Source organism: Aethalodelphis obliquidens, unplaced genomic scaffold (assembly GCF_003676395.1).
Source record: "Aethalodelphis obliquidens isolate GAN/ISIS:26980383/991018 unplaced genomic scaffold, ASM367639v1 scaffold16, whole genome shotgun sequence".
NCBI lineage: Eukaryota > Metazoa > Chordata > Mammalia > Artiodactyla > Delphinidae > Aethalodelphis > Aethalodelphis obliquidens.
Window position 1 is genome coordinate 19,021,922 of NW_020837960.1, and position 17,844 is coordinate 19,039,765.

Consider the following 17,844-nt stretch of genomic DNA (forward strand, 5'->3'; position numbering starts at 1 on the left):
TCGAAATGTACTTAATTGTCTCATCTAAACACGAAACAAAGTCACCCCTCATCGCCTGGTTCTCCCCCAGAGCACAACCTGTTTCTCTCGTCTTCCTTTTATAGCCCCGGTTCTTGAAAAACCCACCTGTACTTTGGGGTTTATTTCCTCACCCCCATTCACTTTTCAACCCACTCCAAACCCGTACCCCTCCCCTGCAAATGCTCTCACTAAAGCAGCCAGCGAATGACTTCCAGGTCCCAAACTCTGGGGATGCTTTCCAGTCCGTATCTTCGTTGACCTTGATTCTGTGACATTACACTTGCCTTGTTTACCTCCTACCTCCCTGGCTGTTCCTTCCAGGTCTCCTTTGCCGGCTGGTTCCATGACCCCATCGCATCCCTTAAGGCTTGGACTTCTGCATCCTATACTAGAACCTCAGCATTTTTCACTCTTCACACACTCACTAGGTGATTACTGTCCTGATGCTGGTGACTCCATGCTGGTATCTCTCCCCCACATCCAAGTGCTGAATAGCTGTCACCCCCCAGATGTCTCCCAGGCACCTCAAAAGCAGCATACCTGGAACTGGACTCATCATCTCACCCCCTAAACCTGCTCCTCAGTACAGGACTCCACCTCGTCTCATTGTTCAAACCCCAGACCCAGGAGGCTTCCTCTTCTTCACTTCCTATGAATAAATCACTAGGTCCTATGGATTTTGTCTCTTTAAAAAGTCTGTGTCTCAATCTCTGCACGTTTCTCCATTTCCACTGATACCGCATGGTTCCCTCCCTCCGTCCATTTCATTCTCTCAAGGCAAGCCAGAGAGGGACTGTTGAAAATTCAGGTCAGCTGAGGCTATTCCCTTGCTGAAAACTTATCAGTCACCTCACTTGACACGTCACTCTTATGAGGATGGGCATCCACAGATGGGCTGGAGACTGGGCAACCCTCCTCCCACCTTCACTTGATTAACATTAACCCGTCCCCCAAGTCTCCTGGATGACTCTTCCTCAACCCCAGACTAGGTAAACTCCCCACTGTACGCTGGCCCAGCATCCTTAGTTCCTCTTTCATGGCATTTATCACTTCTGTCATTGCTTGTTCAGGGTCTTTCTCCCCACGTTTCTTCCCTCCCCCACCATGCCCCCAGATTGGAGAAGCTCATTTGGCGACAGAAGCCGACTTGGGCTGCCAGGAAGCTATTTATGATCCTTATTTGGCCCGCTTTGTACACCTGCCACATTAATAGATACTCAGTACATGTTTATTAAAGTGAAAATTGCACTCTGATGTCTCAGCTAGGTATCAGTAGAAAAACAATTATGTTAAACTAATCATTCAAGATATGCTTGCCATTTCAAAAAGAATTTATTGCTTAGAGGGAAAAAAAATTCTAATTGACTGAATTTAGTGGAAACAAACCAAGGGGAGTAAAGGAATTCGGGCCACGTGATGAAAGACCTTGGGAGCAGGAGGTCTTTGTGTTGGTTCTCCCTGGGAAGGGGCAGAACAGGGAGTGATGCTCTGTGTCTAGGCTGAGGGTGCTCAGGGCTCCCTGTGGGGCTGCAGCAACTAGACACGACCAGGCAGTAGGGCTGGAAGCAGTACCTCGAGGGGCTAAGCATTCCTGGAGACCCCAGATTCTCTGTGTGGCCGCCCAACAGGGACTCTGGTTAATCAGTGAAATTGATGCCAGTGGTGGGAAACTCAGTGCCTTTGTGTTTTTAGTATAAAAGTTTATAACTAAATCGAGTTCTTTTCATTTTCCATTAAAATTGACAGCTCTGACCAGTAAAGACTGGTTTTTTTTTGCCAAATGGCATCATTCAGGAACCCCATTGAACCTACCATGAGGTGTGACCCACCGACTCACAATGAATTTCTCATTAGTTCCTTTTGGAAGGGGAATAAAGGGTTTGATATGTTTGTCTCTTTTTCCAAATGTGTCTTAGGACCTTAAAACTGTAAATACTGATTTACAGCAAAAAGATGTCAAACATGATTATTTGTGACCTTCATTTATCCTACTTAGTATGAATGTCCATGTGTTTGTCTGCAGAAGCGTTAATGTGTGTGATTATGGGATGCTGCTAGGGGAGTGTTAGTAATATCTGGCACAGGTGCTGTAATAACATGCAAAAGTCTAAATTGAGAAATTCTAAATTCTGAACTCATCTGCCCCAAGGTTGTCAGATAAGGGATAATGGACCCTGCATCTCAATGCAAAATATGTATTTAGGGCAAAGTTGAGAATTAATGATAGAGGGTATAAATTCATAGTCACATAATTTTTTTTACTTAGTTTTTTTGACAAGTAAAAATTGTATATATTTAACACACAGTTTTCTTGATAATTTAAATTTGTTGGCCATCTTCTTGTTTCTCTGATTAGATGGTCTTGGTTTTCCTTCACAATGTGACCGAACAAGAGCTTTTTACCAAGAAGAGGAGTACTGTCATCCTGTCATTTGCTTCTTATTTGCAGGTGCTTAATTATTGTATCATCTTTAATTCTTTGCCAGAATCTTTTTTTTTTTTTTTTTTTTTTTTTTGTGCGCGGGCCTCTTACTGCTTTTGCCTCTCCCATTGCGGAGCACAGGCTCCGGACGCGCAGGCTCAGCGGCCATGGCTCACGGGCCCAGCCGCTCCGCGGCATGTGGGATCTTCCCGGACCGGGGCACGAACCCGTGTCCCCTGCATCGGCAGGCGGACTCTCAACCACTGCGCCACCAGGGAAGCCCTGCCAGAATCTTTATAAGCCATTTGTCCACCTAATTCACCTAAAACTAGAGAATATAATTTAATATAAACAGGCCCTTATACTGTATGTGAATTTCTGACATAATAACATTTATATAGTGATTACTTTGCACCAAGAACTGCTCTCAGTGCTTTATGAATATTAACCCTTAATCCTTATAATAACCCTATGAGTTAGGCTTATTGTATTGTCAGTTTGAGAGGTGAAGAAATGAGGCACAGAGAAAGGGTAAGTAATTTTTCCAAGGTTGGTGGCTTACCCACTACTGGTGGTTAGACTGGCTTGAGCATTTGCTATTCCCACTCTTCCATGCTGGCTCCCATATAATCATCTATCAATCTAGATATTAAACAATATGAAACTTTTAGATCAAAAAGCTCCAGTATTTTCCTCCTCATCTCATGGGTTCACCTTGTGCTTCCCACCCCTCCTGAAAGACATGTAACCCACTTTGGAGCCCGCTGGCCCAGGCATAAGCATGGTTGGTCTAATATGAATGAGCCTGTGCGGGGCACAGAAAACCTGGACTGCTTATCCAGGTGCCTTTGTTCCCACTGTGGCTTTTGGCTACTTACTCATGTCTATAGAATTTACTTTCTTTTTTTGTATATTTTATAATAACTTTATTTTTTTAATAGAATTTTCTTCTAAGGACGTTTTGTTTAGTTACTTTAGTCTCTTGAGTGAAATATCTTGCAGATGTGAATATTTCATACTCTGTATTCCTTCAAATATTCTTGGGAGTGGAAACAAATCTCCCTTTTCTTGTTGCAGACACATTTTGCTCATTCAGAATTAATATCCTCTAGAGTGGCCTGAAAGGCATTTATCCTGGTCAAACAGGTTTGTTAACGCAGTGGGAGGGCATGTATGGACATCTAAACAGGACAAAACAAAACAGCCTTTCATTCATGAAGTAAGGCTACTGTTTAGAATAATGTCATCTTATTCTTCATTTGTAACATGTGAACTATAGCTGGCCAATGAGTTCCTGTTTTGCCAAGTATTTTCCTCCGTGTTATTAACAGAAATCTTCAGGGAACAAATAGAGGTATTTAAGGCATTTTAAAAATTTTGGCTGATTAAGTCTGTTTATTGCTTTATTTGAGTGATTTCCCTTGTTTTCTGTTCGATTAATTTGGTTTAGCAGTAAAAGAACCTAAAACTTAGTTTAAATGTTTATTTTTTAAATTGTTGATGATCCTGCCAGCCATAATTTTACTTTCAAAGGAAAAAAACACATTTCAAAGTGAGATTTTTGACATTAAGATTCATGCTTTCATCAAAACTTTGATTTTTTTTGTTTCCTGGTGCCCACTAACGGAATTTTTGTTTTTAGTTTGACAAATGACTTTATGTATTTAAATAATGTCTACGTAAAGTAAAAGAAGAGTTAAGAAATTAAAAAAGGATTCTCAGCTTCTGTAATTCGACCTCTTGTGGTCTTAAATATGAGCACAAGAGAAGGATAAACTAGGTATTGACTTTTCAATTTAGATTCACAGTGGTGGAATTACCAGTAGATTTTTCAAAAACGAAATCACAATACTTTAGCTCAGAGAGACTTACTATGAGATTCCCAAAGCTTTGCAAGCACTGGGAGCTCAGTGTCTGAACAGCTCTGAAGCTCGAGGACAAAGCTGCCTTGTTGTTCTGCCATTTGAGGAGCCACAGAGTGATCTGGGAGGCACAGAACCAACATTGTGTTCAGCTGGACCTCTGGGTGGAACATAATTACCACACCTCAGCTGATGTTGGTCCAGGACACTGGTTTGTAATGCTCCCACCCTTGTGACAATCCGAGACTTTTAATTGCTCTAAAGAAGTCATGTGCCACGACTCATTCCAAAGATTGCACCACTTGGCTCACCTGAGAATGTAACTGCCCTGCACGTTTTCCATATGTTTTTGTAGTGCTTTGTATACCCTTGACTGCATTGTGAGTTTTTGTCCATAACGATGAAGAGAGACTTTTAGGCAGAGGATATCTTGTGCCTGGTGTGGGCATGACCTGATAGGTCTTGGGATTGGATGGGTGCTCACGGAGAAGGGACTTAGGATAATTATTTGTAGGGAATTATTCAATTATTCTCTCTGGCAGTGATTACTTATATGCTTGGAAGAGATGTTTGCATTTGTCAATCAATAATGACTGTTCTGGGAATGTTTTGTAGTATGTATTTTGAAGCTCTGGTGTCAGTCGCATCCCTATTTATGGTTGTTAAGGCTGCTGGCTGAATTGACCCTTTGGTCATTATGTAACATCCCTCTTTATCTCTGGTAATACTCCTTGTTCTGCAGTCTGCTTTGTCTGATATTAACAAAGCCACTCTAGTTTTCTTTTGATTAATGTTTACAAGGTATAACTTCTCCCACCTTTTTCCTTTTACCTATTTATGTATTTATATTTAAAGTGAGTTTCTTCTAAACAGCATATAGTGGGGTCATGCTTTTTTATCCAGTCTCACAAACACTGTCTTCTAATTGGTGGTTAGATTATTTATGTTTAGTGTAATCATTGTATGGTTAGATTAGGATCTACCATCTTGGTAGTTGTATATTTTTTCCATCTGTTCTTTGTTTCTTTTTCCTCTTTTCATCTGCCTTCCTTTGGATTAGTTGACTCTTTTTTATGAATTACTTTAACCACACTATTGGTTTATTATTTATACCTTAAAATATTTATGAGTGGTTGTCCTAGAGCTTACAGCGTACATTTTTAATTACTCTCAGTCTACCTTCAGATAATATCTTGCTTCATGTATAGTGTAAGGACCTTATAACAGTACAATTCCAATTCGTTTCTCCCATTCTTTGAAGGATTGTTATACATTTTACTTTATATATGGTATAAACACATAATACATTGTTACTGGTTTTTTTTTTTTTGCGGTATGCAGGCCTCTCACTGCTGTGGCCTCCCCCGCTGCGGAGCGCAGGCCGCGGACGCGCAGGCCCAGTGGCCATGGCCCACAGGCCCAGCCGCTCCACGGCATGCGAGATCCTCCCGGACTGGGGCACGAACCCGCGTCCCCTGCATTGGCAGGCGGACCCCCAACCACTGCGCCACCAGGGAAGCCCCATTGCTACTGTTTTGCTTTAGATCATCAATTATATTTTAGAGCCTTTAAAAATAAGAAGTAAATTTTATCTTTACCTCTATAAATGCTAATTCTAGCACACTTCATTCCTTTATATTGATGCAGGTTTGCCTGGTATCACATTCCTTCTGCTTGAAGAATTTTCTTGGAACATTTTTTATAGTGAAGGTCTGTTGGTAGAATTAATTAATTCTGTTAATTTTCATTCATCTGAAAAAGTCTTTACTTTTCCTTCATTTTTGAAAGATACTTTCACTGGATATGGAATTTGGGGTTGGTGATTTTTTTCTCCAGTACTCTAGAGATGTCACTCCATTATCTCTGGCTTGCATGATGAGAAGTGTGCTATAATTCAGATTTTTATTCTTCTGTATGTGATGTAATTCCACCTTGCCCCCTCTCTCCCTCCACAGCCTTCAAAGTTTTCTATTTGTTTTTAGTTTTTAGCAGTTTGTAGTGTGTTTAACTTTTCTGTTTGTTTGCTTTTTTGTGTTTATACTGCGTCATGTTTTCTGAGTATCTTGGATGTAGTTTGATGTCTTTCATTAATTTTGGAGAATTCTTGGACATTAGTCTCTTTTTCTTCTGGGATTCTAGTCATATGTATGACAGACTATTTGATATTGTCCCACAACTCTTGGGTATTCTGTTTTATTCACTCTTTTTTTTTCTCTCTCTTTGTGTCTCAGTTTGAGTGATTTCTGTCGATATATATTCAGTTTCACTGTTTCTTTCCTCAGCTGTGTTGAGTCTGTTGATGAGCCCCTAGAAGGCATTCTTCATCTCTGTTGCCATGCTGTTAATTTCTAGCATTCCGATGAACTCTTTTTAGTTTACAGTTCTCTGATGAAAATTTCCATCTGTTCATGCATCTTATTCACATTTTCCACGAAAACTTTAACATATTAATCACAGTTAATATCTCTCTCTGATAATTCCAATATCTGGGTCACATCTGAGTCTGGTTATCTTAATTACTTGGATATTTTATTGTTTTTTTCTTGTTTCTTTGTATGTCTCATGATTTTTGGTTGAAAGTTGGACATTTTCTTAGAACAGTAGACACTGATAAATAGCATTTATGCCTGGAAATTGGCATACCCTATTTATGCTAGGACTTTAGTGTGGAGATTGGGTCAATATAATAAGGAATTGAGCTGTGTTTGAGTTTTTGCTGTTGCTATGGCTATCCTCAGTGCACGATCGAGTTCAAAATTTTCTACTGTTGCTTTGTGTTTAGGGTAGGAATTGGGTTGCCAGAGGGTTTTCTCCATACTTCTGTTGCACCCTCAACTTTAGGCTTGAGCCTGCACATCAGAAAGGCTTTTCCTTGTCACTCTTGCCTCTCCCCCAGCAGTGGACTCTTGTTATTTGATACTTGGTAATTGCTAGCCTGGAGCAGGGTGGGTGTTAGGTGATGAGAGTGGAAGAACATCTTCTTGTTCTGGTTCAGCCTTAGTCTTAGGCAAGTGCTCTGCCTCTGAGTCTCAAGGATGGGGCTTTGTAATGATCCTGCCCCTTGCCGGTGGTAGAAGCTGTCTATAAGTGTGGGCCCAGGGTCTTTCCTCCCCCTCTCTAGGGGTGAAAGATTTTCTTCTTTTTCCATTCCTGGGTAGCACTAGGTTTCAGCTGCTGCTCTTAGAGTGACAGGGTTTTCTGCCCTGTCCGCAGTGGTTGGGCTTTTGTTGATGGAGCAGATGGGGAGGAGGGTCTGGGTGAGGTTTGTGTCTTTTCCACAAAGCTTCTCCTCCCCTCCTTGGCCTCCACCATGAGGGACGCTCTCCCTGGTCTTCTGCCTGCCCTCGGTCCTCCTTGTGAAGATCTGGTGAGATCCGTGGAGAAGAGCCTGCAAGTGGGTACAAATTCCCAGTTGGGTAGTGCGGCTCCCAGGGGTTCTGTATTCTCATGCAAGCCCACACCAGGCTTCTGGCAGTTCATTATATTTTTAGATGATTTCTCTCCAGCTTGTATGAGGCCTGGCATCTGCCCCAGCAAGCAGTGTTTGCATCCTGGCTTTCCTTGGAGGAGTCTGTCTTTCCTTCGAATTCAGGCCATTTGGTTGTCCTGTGACCTTAGCTCTCAGAAGAGTTCCAGGAAGGTTGATATGTTGTAGGTTATAGAGCTTTCCTTTGTTGTAGGGGGAGCAGCAACATTCCAGCTTTCCACTTCTGTGGGAATGTGCTTCTTTACTGACTTTTCAAAGCCTGAGATTTGAGTTTTGCTGCTTCCTTTGGGTGCAGTTAAATTCTGATTCTCAAGTGAGCTAGCATTAAAAGCCTGGCCGATGTCCTTGCAGAAACTTGGGGACTGTGGCAGCCGTGGAGCCAGTGTAGTGCCACGTGTGGGGACGGTGTCAGAGAGCGTCGCCGCCTGTGCCTGCCCTCCTCCCCCTCCCGACCTGGCTGCCCTGGAATGTCCTCGGAGAGCTCCCCATGTTCCCTGGAGGACTGTACGGGTAGGTATCCGTCCTCCTTCGCAAGCCTCTTCCCAGAGGGACTGTCGAACCCAGCCCTGCCTGACAGTCGCCAGTCTGAGTTCAGGAGTGGCCTCGACGCTCTGTCGCTGCTGCTGCTGGCTGTACAGACTCTGTGCCCTTCAGTGTGTCTGCGACTGGGGGTGTCTTGCCAGGGAGATGACAGGAGACTTAACACCGTCGAAGATGCGGAAATGACAAGGACATGGGTGTAAATGAAAGATTCAGACGTACGAAATTATGTTTAGAAATACAAAACATGGGAGGGATGATGATTTCTTCCCGATATTTGTTGTTTTTGTTTCTCCCTCCTACTCCCTCCCAGAAATTGTGGGAAAACATTAAAAAAAAGAGTTTTTCACTGCCTCATCTCCGAGAAGCCCAGGAAACCAAAATGGACATTATTTGTCCAAAATGGGGCAAGGCACCCTATCTTATCCCCTGAAGGGCTCTGTGTTTATTCCTTCCCCACCCCCACCCCCTGCCCAGGAGGAGAAGGTGGGGAAGTTCATCTTGCCATCACCTGGGGGCTGGCCCCTCCTTCATCCTCTGAGCATCTTGAAATGACCCCCACTGGTAGGTGCTCAGTGAGTATTTGATGTGGGTGGTCTATGGTGTGGTGCTCAGGTCACTCAGTTGGGTTTGCTGCAGCTTACGGAGCTGAATCCCATTCATTTGCCACAGGTTACAGTAGAAAAAAGAATCCTTGCTGTTCCCACACACCATCGCCCCTTCTGAGACACAGCCAGCCTTTGCTGTGGTCCTGGCCCTTAGGTGAAGTCCTTCTGTCCAGTCCCGACTCCTTCCACTCTCCAATTCCACGTTGAAGACCATCCCTGTTTCCTTGTCCCTTTGGGATCTGGAGAAGTGTTTTTCTGTGTTTGGTCTCAGAGCACCAAGACCACTGGCACCTGGCAACACCTTGACTAGCATCCCCACCTGTGACCTTACAAAATTCTTGCTGTCTCCTCTTTCCAGCCAGTGCTGTAGGCCTTGTTCCCTTTATTCCAGCATCCTGAGGACATTCTCTCTCTGTGATTTTCCTATTACAACCTCAGACCCAGGCTCTTCTCCCAGCCCCCAGCCTACTGTCTTCTTTCATCAGCCCTGAGCCCCACCCTGAATCTGTTCTTTCTCCAGTTATATCTCACACTGTCTTCTGAGGCTCTCTTCTCTGTCTGTCCCTTTCTTTACAAGTCCCCTTACTCTCCACAGCTCCTTCCTTGTGTATAACTTCTTCCTCTCGGTTCTGGGATGGCGTGTTGTATTAAGATATTTCATCTAGAGTTCTGTAATACTCAAATGAATTAAAAATCAACTGCCCCTGGCTTTTACTGCACTTTTAGAAGGGACAACAGTATCAACCATTTATTACATTATCTCACTCAAAGCTCACAATAACTCTACAAGGCAAGGATTCTTTTCTTTTTTTTTTTCCGGTACGCGGGCCTCTCACTGCTGTGGCCTCTCCCGTTGCCGAGCACAGGCTCCAGACGCGCAGGCTCAGCGGCCATGGCTCATGGGCCCAGCCGCTCCGCGGCATGTGGGATCCTCCCAGACCGGGGCACGAACCCGTGTCCCCTGCATCGGCAGGCGGACTCTCAACCACTGCGCCACCAGGGAAGCCCATGGCAAGGATTCTTATGCTGGGCTCCGATCTTGAGAGCTTGCTGCTGCCTGGCATTTTTTCTAAGTGCCTTGCACGTATGAAGTCAGTACATCATTATCTACACATACAGGTGAGGACTTTGCAGCAGAGAGAGAGGGTGAGTCACCTGCCCAAGACCATAAAGCTAGAAAGCATGGAACTAGATCTGACCTCATGCTAAGCCACCTATCGTGAATACTTTGCCTCTACGTACAGGCCAGTCTAGCTTTCTACAACCATCCTGGAATTAGCAACCAGTTTTTGAGGCTGTGTGGTATTATTTCACGTTCTGGCATCTTAATCTCTTTAATCCTGGGTGGGAACTGGAAATTTGTACATTATAAATTAGCAGAGAGGGGAAGTGCTACAGGCACCCCTACTTCTACTATAAGTGGTCCTCAGAAAAAAATAAATGCTTGTGTGGATAAAAGTGATCATTTCTTCCAACTGTTCTCTTTTTCCAGTTCAGCCTGTTTTCCACTCCTTGGAAATGTAAAGATCTGTTTGCAGGCTGCCTAGCGTCAGGAAGTCTCCTTCACTTCAAGGAAAAGAGGGAAGACAAGATGAGGCAGAGATGGGTGAGGTCAGCAGCTTTGGGGCTTTTCTCCAGCTGCGGTTTTGAAGGGTTCCAGAGAGTCAAGTGTAACAGCTGAGAGGTCCACGTGTACATTTGCAATGCTGCTACCCACTGACGGGGCAGCCACTGCAGACGAAGACATGATCAGTCAGGGAACGAGTCTTTCATCATTCAACTATTTTCACTTGGTTGAGAGTCTAGAGTTTTGCTTGGCTTTGAAAGGATGTTTTTACGCCAAGGTCTGAGTGAAGTAGTTCTGCGTTCATTTGGTCCATCTTGTTCACCACGAAGATGGGAGGATCCAGTTGCCGTTGCGCCCGCGTTCCATCTGATGGGGTGTTGGGCATTTTGGTGTCACCTTTTCAATAATGAATCTATTCATGAATAGAACCTTAATTGAGTATCAACTCTATGCCAGTTATTGACTGGGGTTGGGAGTATAGAGATAAGCCATGTCTCTGGAAGGGGCTTATGATACAGCCGCTCAGCAGACACCCAAGCAGGCGTAGCATACAGTGCAGTAGAAAGGTATCCACAGCTTGCTATGGAAGCTCGTGACAGTCCATGCTGGGAACACCTCTGTTCCTGGAGGAGGTGATATTTGAGCTGAAGATTGAGAGCTGAATAGGCATCACCTGGTGAACTAGGTGAGAAAGGGAATTTTAGCAAATGGAGCAATGGATGAAAGCTTGGAAGACGATGGCGTATTATGAAACCCAGGGAACCTGGCAAGAGTTTGATGTGGCAGCAGGATAGAGTGTCAGGAGGGAGTGAGGGAAGTGAGGCTAGACAGGGGACTTCCCTGGCGGTCCAGTGGTTAGGACTCTGCACTCTCACTGCCGAGGGCCCGGGTTCAATCCCTCGTCGGGGAACTAAGATCCCACAAGCCGCACAGCGTGGCCAAAAGAAAAAAAAAAAGGCACAAAATGAGACTGAACAGGTAGGCAGGGGCCAGATCCCGAGGGCCCTTGAAGACTGGACCTGTGTTGTGGAGGGATCTCTTGCCTGTCGCGTGGAGTACAAATCAGAAGGGCCAGGAGTGGCAGCAGTGAGGGCTGTTGAGAGGTTTTCAGTGACCCGGGGGAAAAGGGAGCACTGGCTGTGGGGATGCAGAGGAGAGAAGGATTCAGCGACTCTGGATGTGGCGAGTGTGGAGAGGGGAGTGTCGCGGGTGGGACCTAGGAGTTTAGCACCGGCAGCTGCAGGACAGAGCACCATTCCCGTGAGATCAGATGTATCAGAGGAGGTGCAGGTTCCGCGGGAAGATGATGAGTCCTGGACGTGTGGAGGTGGAAGTGTCGGTGGGACGTCGATGGAGAGAGCAGAGCTAGTGGAACCAGGATGGGATCTAGCTCTCCTGGCTCCAAAGTGCATGTTCTTCTCTCCGAATTAGAGAATTGTTGAAACCAAGAAGAGAAACAATCACAGGAAGGATCAGACAGTAGCCGATGCTGCAAAGCTCAAGGAATAGCAGGACGGAACTCCTTTGCATTTGGCTCCTCGATAGGAGCTGCTTCACTGGAAGCCTGGGGGCAGGTTGCAGGAGCCAGAGGTGACGAGGAGTCAGCACATGTGGACCCTTCTTTCTGTACGTTCCGCTGGGAAGACAAGGAGCGAGATATGGCTGTGGCATTAGTGAGAGGGTTCTAGAAAGATCTTTGTAAAATGCAAAGAGCTTGAACATGTTTCTGTGGAGCTGCACGGAGGAGAAGCTGGAGATAATAGGTACAGAGGGATGATCCCCCTGGAGAAGGGTGGCCTAGAGAGCACCTGGTGGACTCGTCTTTATGGGAAGACACTTCTCCCACTAATTCCCTAGAGAAAGAGGGAAATGGAGATGTGGCTGCTGCTGAGTTTATGGGGGAGGAGAGGATGGCAGAAGGAGCTGGGGTGTACTTGCTTGATAGCTTCTAACTTTTGTGATCTAGCAGACGGCTGAGGAAGAGGATTAGTGGTAAAACTTTGAAGCACTGTTGTAGGGGATGGAAGAGAGAGCTGCTTAGGAACCCGCGGAAGGATTTGTGGGCAGTCAAGTTTGGGCGCCATCAATACGCAAAGGTTCTGGCCTGCATGGGTGCATTATTTTCTCCACCAGGGCTCAGGGGCCTGGGTGAGGCAGCGGATAATCCACGTGTCTGGATTTTTCTAGGAACAGACTTTTGCTTCTGAGCAGGGGAAGGGATACAGCTCAGTGTTAGAGGTCAGAGAGTTGAGATGATTGGCAGTAGAAGGATTGAAGTGATGGATCCTGGGTGTAGGGAGAGAAGTGAGGGCAGAAGGTGGCTGGCGGATGGAGAGAAAATGGAGGGGTTGGAGAATCAGATGTTGCGGCGAGGTTGAGTAACCGTTGTATGAACAATGAGTGAGCGAGAGGGGAGGATACAGCCGGAAGGTGGGCTGTGAAGCTTTAAGGTTTCAGAACAGGAGCAGCTGCAGACAATGGGAAGGTATGGCAGCTTGGAAGGACAATGAATGGTCCCAGCTGTGGGATGGTGAGGAAGACTGGACCCAGGTGCTAGTAACTGATGGCTGCCCTGAGGTGGGGAGATGACAGAGTTGAGGGGTAGAGGGTAGAGGGTGGTCTGGGTGGATGGCGTGGGTGTCAGAAGATTAGAACTTCTACACGGAGGTAAAAAGTTGGCTGAGATGGCAGCCAGGAATGAGGAGGCTGCGGAACACGCCCCGCTTCTGGTTCTGCTTCTGATAAAGCTTCACCCAAGAGTGAGCCGGGGAGGCTGTGCCCTGAGGGATGGCCTGTCCTCAGTCAGGCAAGGAGACACACAGTGTTTTGTGGAAAGTTTCTGCATCGTGAGGAGTTTGGTTCTAGGTGTCCTATAGGGTGCGGTGGAAAGGGGAAAGGGGAGCAGTGGGAGGATGGAGATGCGGCACAGAACTGGTGAGGATAAGACTATGGGAGGAAGAGATAGAGGACATGTGACTGGAAGGGCTTGAATGGCGAACAGTGACCAAGGAGGAAAGAGAGGTGAGGCCTGGTTGCGTTGGGTGGTCTCGGGTTCCCGGGTACTACAGGCTGAGGCCCCAGGTGGCGTCTGAGTCTTGGTGAAACATTTTGATGACTGTGAGACACACCAGTTTGAGAGAGCAGGGAAGAAGGAAAATCAATGCCACATAGAAGGTAGGAAGGGGAGTGAACAGCTGAGAAAACAAGAGTGAGAGAGCAGAGGCTTCAACACTTAGGAAAGGCAGTTCCTGGACACTGGGAGGGAAAAGTGAGCTGTAGTATATTGCTGGAAGACTTCTTTTCACCTATTAATTTCTCTTGAGATGTGCAAATTGAGCTACAACCTGCCTAAACTGTTTTGCATCCCAAGTGTTACACTTGGCAGAAATTTTCAGAGGTGCATCTCAAAGGTACATTTAATTATAGATATCCCACGTTTACCTTAAGTGAAAAACCTTGATTTTTACCTTGAAACGTTCCTCATGAGGCTTCTTTGTAGAAAACTGGGGACAAGTGTCCGCAAGAGCCAGTGAGCCACCTTGACTGTGGCTCATCTGCTCACCTCGCTTCTACCAGTGTCTGTTTTTCAGCTTGGCTTAAAAGCCTGCCTGCATAAATATATGTAAGACCAGAAATCCCAGTCCTTGTTTATTTTCCTTCCTTCTTTAATTGCTACATAATTAGAGCGAGCCACTCAGAGACCTTAGACCCAGGCAGAGAAAACGATACTAGAGAATGCATTCGTTCTTCCTTTTTTTTTTTTTTTTTTTTGTAGCTTTCCAGCCATCCAGTCCGTCTCCTTTCCAGCCCCAGACTCCCGTGAAGTCCAACAACATCGTGACGGTCACTGGGATATCCCTGTGCTTGTTCATCATCGTGGCCACTGTGCTCATCACGCTGTGGCGGAAGCTGGGCCGCGCCCCCAAGTGCAGCACCCCAGTCCACCACAACTCCCTGCACGCGCCCGGCTGCCGGAAGAACTCAGACGAGGAGAACATCTGCGAGCTGAGCGAGCCCCGCGGCAGCTTCTCAGATGCTGGCGACGGGCCGGCGGGGAGCCCCGCGGGCCAGGGCATCCCTCTGACCTACCGGCGGAGCGTGCCGGCGCCCCCCGATGACGAGACCTCGGGCAGCGAGAGCTTCCAGTCCAACGCCCAGAAGATCATCCCACCCCTGTTCAGCTACCGCCTGGCCCAGCAGCAGTTGAAGGAGATGAAGAAGAAAGGCCTGACGGAGACCACCAAGGTGTACCACGTGTCCCAGAGCCCCCTGACGGACACCGCCATCGACGCCGCCGTCACCGCACCCCCGGGAGGCTCCGAGAGCCCCGAAGAAGCCGCGGCCGGCAAGTTCCGCCTCAAATCCCCGTTCCTGGAGCAGCCGCCCGCGGTCGGCGCCGGGGACAGGCCCCCCTCCCGGCTGGACCACCCGCTCTCGCCGGCCAGCTGCGCCGTCAGCCCCAGCCAGAGCCTCCTCCGCAAGTCGCAGATGAGGAGCCACCCCCGGGGGTCCCATTTCCGGAGGACGGCAAGTTTCCACGAGGCCAGGCAGGCCCGACCGTTCCGGGAGCGGAGCCTGTCCACCCTGACCCCCCGGCAAGCCCCCGCCTACAGCTCCAGGAGCCGGACGTGGGACCAGGCGGGAGAGCGAGTCCGGCCCCCGAGTCGAGGCGCTGCCCTGTTTCCGGAGAAACGGGACCACTGTCCAGGGGCAGGTGGAAGCAGTGGCCCGTTAAGCCCTTTCCCTAAACCCCACACCCTGGGGCAGCCCACGAGGAAACCAGACCTGGGGGATCGCCAGGCAGGGTTCGTGGCGGGAGGTGAGAGAACGGAGCCTCACCGGGCTCGGAGGGGACCGTCCCCCAGTCACAGGAATGTCTCAAGGAAGCGGCCTTCCTCCCCGGCCCCCAGAGATAGCTACCAGAGGGTCAGTCCTCTGAGCCCTTCTCAGTGTCGGAAAGACAAGTGTCAGAGCTTCCCCGCCCACCCGGAGTTCGCCTACTACGACAACACATCCTTCGGCCTCACTGAGGCGGAGCAGGGGATGCTGGACCTCCCGGGATATTTTGGGTCAAACGAAGAGGATGAAACCACGAGTACGCTGAGTGTGGAGAAGCTGGTCATCTAGACCGAGATCAGCCTGAGACTTCACACAACAGGGGTCCTTTGCCCACCTCAGGGTATCAGCTGCTGGCATTGTTTTGTGGACTGTTTTGTGTAACTATTTGTACAGCAGGACAGGATGTGGGGAGGTGGTAACTGACACCGGTGTCCGCATGTGTTTTAATTCATAAGGAAGAAGTTATTTATCTGGAGCTTTTCCCTTCGTTATCCTGTTTCTATTGGCTTATTACTGCTAACTCTGATAATAAAAATTTAAACGAGTGAAATAGGGCTTGGTCTCTCATGTGAATATGAAAACTGACAAGATGCAACTTGCCAGGTTCCAACTTGAAACAAACCTGAGAGTTTCAACAGGAAGAAGGGCTGGAACAAAGTAAGCTCGCCAATACAACCCGGAACTGTAATTTATTAAGTTTTAAATCCTTCAGAATTTGACTCCTGCGCGGGCAGTATTGAACAGGTTTTATATTTGCTTGATTAAGTCAATTATGGCTATTCCTAGGTTACCTAGAATTGGTGATACCACAAGATATTCCAGAAGAACTTTCAGGCCAGAGTTGGGGGATATCTTACTGTTTTTTACGCAAGAAAGAGTGCTGGGGACTCGACACAAACTTTATGTGAGTTAGTTCTGCTTTGGAGAAAGAATATAAGAAGCTGATCGTTCAGGTAGTGAGTCCAATGAAGACCTGTCCATCATTGTTCTGAGCAAAAAGTAAACATTTTGGAAAGGAAGGTGTTGTCTCCCAGGAGAGCATCAGCTGGAACCCGGGCAGTGGGTGCCGCCTGGCATCAGGATGCTGACTATGTGCTCCTGGACCAAGCTGCAGCCAGGACCCCAGGAGTGTCATTCTGAAACTGGTGTGTGTATTTTTTTTTTTTTTTTAATAGAGGACGTTTACTATTTCTTTGCTGGTCAAACAGAACACAGATGGGGAGTACACAGGGGAGGGGTGCCTTGTAAAGGGATGTATGTGGCGGTTTCTTGGGAAATAGTCCAAGGAGTCTTCTCAGCAACGGGACTTGGGCTGGTGTGTCATAAGCATCCAACACACCCAGTCCTTGGCCTTAAGTTGGGTTCCCCCCCATAGGCGGTCTGTGGAGAGTCTCACTTTTTTCCCAGCTCCTTTGCTGGAATCCACACTCCCAGTGTGATGGGGAGCTTGGTCCTAGAGAGGGGTCTGGAGAGCCCTCAGGAAACAGCCCAGGGTTGGTAAGAGGGCTCCTGTGCCCACTGCCCAAGGGGACGAGAACCCTGCGGGGTGCTAAAGGCTGCCCACCTCTCCTCTGCCCTCTTTCCTTCCCCCAGGCTGGGCAAGAGAAGAGGAGGGATGAGTAGGGTCCCCAGCCTCTACTGAGTCCCAGGGGGCCTCAGGGTGGGGTGGAGGAAGGGTGGAGCGTGAGGGTCTTGGCCATCAACAGACACTGTAAACTTTGGTTTAAAACAATACCTTAAGTGGAGGCAGGGCTTCCAGCCTGGGGCCGGAAGTATCATAATATCATGTTATTTAGAAAGTATGTGAATTAATCTCAAGTATATGGAAAACAGGTAGGCTGGATTATGATTTTACAGCTTAAGCTTTTGTAATTGGAAGAAAGAGGGAAGTAGAGAAAAGAAGTCTTTTGAAAGTATTTATTTATTGGCTGCGCCGGGTCTTCGTTGCCACAGGCAGGAACTTTAGTTGTGGCATGCGAACTCTTAGTTGTGGCATGTGGGATCTAGTTCCCTGACCAGGGATCGAACCTGGGCCCCCTGCATTGGGAGGGTGGAGTCTTAGCCACTGGACCACCAGGGAAGTCCTGAGAAAAGAAGTCTTTTAGAAATTTAGAATCACTTAATGTTTTCTGATTCAATCTGCCTACCACATTTTACAGATAAAGAATTCGAGGCTTGGGAAGGAAACTAACTCCTGCCGGGTTGGACGGACATGGACTCATATTTTAATTCTAACTGCCATACTGTTTGCACTCTGCCCTCACAGCCTTTTTGAGTCTTCTCCCAACAGCAGAAACTTCCTGAGAAAGCTGGCCCTTTTTGCAGTGAGAGGGCATAGAGAGATGCCTTTACTAGCTTTTCCCAAAGGAAGGAAGCTTTCTGCCGCCTGATGTGAGAACTGGTCTTGCAGCTTGCTTTATTTGGAAGTGAGGGCTACACAAAAGAACCTAGAGGTCAGGTTCCGTCATTGGAAGTCTGTCATCAGGTATCATGTGGGC

General features: G+C 47.2%; 1 protein-coding gene across 4 annotated transcripts in view; it reads left to right on the plus strand.

The window, feature by feature from the left end:
- Positions 1–17,844, plus strand: part of THSD1 (thrombospondin type 1 domain containing 1) — a 31,050-nt gene that overhangs the window by 10,795 nt on the left and 2,411 nt on the right. For 2 of the 4 annotated variants that reach the window (XM_027116417.1, XM_027116418.1), the window contains 3 exons: positions 2,378–2,470; positions 8,144–8,302; positions 14,283–16,491. In XM_027116417.1, the coding sequence (XP_026972218.1) occupies positions 2,378–2,470; positions 8,144–8,302; positions 14,283–15,634 (1,604 nt within the window). In that variant the 3' untranslated portion in view covers positions 15,635–16,491. The remainder of the gene's footprint in view (positions 1–2,377; positions 2,471–8,143; positions 8,303–14,282; positions 16,492–17,844) is intronic. The other 2 variants (XM_027116419.1, XM_027116420.1) reach the window with 2 other exon arrangements.